The 2,528-nt window shown below is 38.5% G+C and overlaps 1 protein-coding gene and 1 non-coding gene across 2 annotated transcripts in view; one reads left to right on the top strand and one right to left on the bottom strand.

Annotated features, from left to right (window-relative positions):
- Positions 1 to 2,528, bottom strand: part of LOC101857476 (filamin-A) — a gene marked incomplete in the record, with an annotated part of 86,559 nt that overhangs the window by 21,595 nt on the left and 62,436 nt on the right. The window contains 2 exon segments of the mRNA XM_013080678.2: positions 76 to 279; positions 747 to 905. Coding sequence (XP_012936132.1) covers positions 76 to 279; positions 747 to 905 — 363 coding nt within the window.
- TRNAW-CCA lies at positions 1,708 to 1,779 on the top strand. Its single transcript has one exon. It is a non-coding gene; the product is annotated as a tRNA-Trp (tRNA).

A 2,528-nucleotide genomic window follows, 5' to 3' on the forward strand; every position in this document is an offset into this window, starting at 1 on the left:
CCCTCCCGCCCGTAAGTGATTCATTTTTGGTGTCGACGCGAGCGTGACATTTTTGCAATCTTTTCAAATGTTTACCTCCATCAGAGGTGTCGATGACCAGCTCATTGCCGGAGTTTGCAATGGCCTCTGCAATAGCTCCTGTGACCCTGCAACCCGCGGCGTGACCAATCTCTTTGTCTCCCACTTTGATCTTGAAAGGACTGTTCTTGATGTTCTTCTCATGACGCATGACATTCACGGTGTACTCTCCCTTCTCACGGGGTGTGAACGAAGCGATGGCTGTGGAGGAGTATTGGTGAGGAAAAGTTGACGGAATGATTATTTTGTTTGTATCTCTAGAAGTGATTTGGAGAGGAGTAGGGGGACATGTTTTGTGTATCTGTCTGTGTGAGTGTTTGTTGTTTTTAATTAGTTTGTTTATTCGTCTGTTATGTTTGGGTTTGTTTTGTTTTGTGTTTGTTTGTTTGTTTGTTTGTTTTTTTTTGGGGGGGGGTTTGCTTTCCTCTTTCTTTTCTTGATGTTGGTCTTGTTGTTCTTGTTGTTGTTGTTACTGTTTTTCATTGTGACGTAGGTGTTTTGTTTTGTTTTTCTTTTTTTTTACATGTCATATAACTGGTCAGTTTGTTAACCACTCATGAAAACAAAAGCAGTATTTGTCCTATGGTGAGAAGTCAAACATTAATAATATTCGATATCAGTACCTATCTTTTCAGTTTGCAAACAATTGATAGTTACTGTCAACCTACCCAGCTCTCCGTCGCCAGTTTTCTTCAAGATGATTGGTTCAATCTGACCACCAGGGGTCCTAATGGTGCCCACAAGATCCACGATGTCTGCCTCCACAATCTTCAGTGAGTACTCGGCGCTGTTGCCCACGGAAAGGTATGACCTCTTGCGGCCCTCGCCTGTAACAAAAATGAACAATATATTAATTATAGTCGTCGACACCTGAGTTTTTGCAAAGATAACTCTTACTCGTATGATTCTGTTATTTCTAGATCTGCCTACGTTTTGAAAGCTTCGTTTTATGTGTTTTTCTATCTTCTAACAGTCTTTCCAAGATCAAAAAATGTTTTTCTCTTCCACCTTCGAAGCTGAAATCCGAGAAGCTTAACACCAGGAAGCGGCTGTTTAAACAAGTATTTTATTTTATAAAAATAATATGTGTATGAACGTAAAAATTGCCTTGTTCCCTTCAAACAGAGTAATGTGATTTTTTCAGGAGATGCTAGACCAGGGGATCAGAAAACAAGTGGGGATAAGAGAGAGAGAGAGGGAGAGAGAGAGAGAGAGAGAGAGAGAGAGAGAGAGAGAGAGAGAGAGAGAGCTGTATTTACAAAGGGACGTAATCTTACTTTTATTCCACATTTAAGCTTTATTTGAGCTACTCCCCTTTGCAGTTTTATTTCGTGATGCAACGAAATGCAACCACTATGATAATCGTTGATACTACTGGCCAGTGGATGCTTTGTTCAACTTCAAAAAAAGAACTAGATTTATATTATAGTACAATTATAGTGGGTCACCAGAAAAAGTTACTTATACTTTATTTTCCCCCTTTTCTTGCAGCTAAATTAAGCCTTTCAGAAAATAAGCTGTTTTGCTCTGTTCTTCTCCAAATCAAAATAGTGTTTTAGCCTTAATTGGGTTTTTTGTTGGGGTTTTTTTGTGTCTTTGCTATCTGACACTCGCCTGCAACTTACGAGAGGCCTTGTGGCGCAACGGTAGCGCGTCTGACTCCAGATCAGAAGGTTGCGTGTTCAAATCACGTCGGGGTCAATCTATTTTTTCCCCCTAATCTTGTCTTTTTGTTGATCTCTATTCACTTTCTTTTACTTTACAACGTCTACGATTGCTTTAACAAAACTGTTAATTTATGCTGTTTATATCATCTGTTAAATGTAACAACTGCGATCTTCTCTATTAATGTTTCAGAGAACGTTGTCTTTTTTCATATTTCTAAACAAAAAACATTGGCCCATTTTCCATACAAAAAAGGAACAAATAACGTCAAACACAACAGCAGCAGGAATAATAGTAACAAAAACAACAATAACAACAGAAAAAGAAAGAAAAAAAAACATAATATAGGACCACTGCAGCAGATGTTGTATCAAACACAATGTTAACAATAAACGAGAAGCACATAAAGCCTGGTTAAAATTTAAAAGGTAAATTTTAAAAATTAATTATTGATTCGAGAAAATGCTACCAGAAAGACCAAAAAAGATTTGACTCCGACGTGATTTGAACACGCATCCTTCTGACCTGGAGTCAGACGCGCTGCCGTTGCGCCACAAGGCCTCTTCGTGGTCACAGCTCTGTGTCTTTTTTATTCATCATCAAAACAAACAAACATCAACACACACACACACACACACACACACACACACACACACACACACACATACACACACACATACACACAAACACAGGTATTCAAATAATTGGAGAATTGCTTTTCTGTTTCAGTTGAAGAAGGTTTTGCACTACAAAAGCAATTAATTTCCCCATATTCTGGAGACATT

The sequence above is a fragment of the Aplysia californica genome, unplaced genomic scaffold (genome assembly GCF_000002075.1).
Source record: "Aplysia californica isolate F4 #8 unplaced genomic scaffold, AplCal3.0 scaffold00095, whole genome shotgun sequence".
Taxonomy (NCBI): domain Eukaryota; kingdom Metazoa; phylum Mollusca; class Gastropoda; order Aplysiida; family Aplysiidae; genus Aplysia; species Aplysia californica.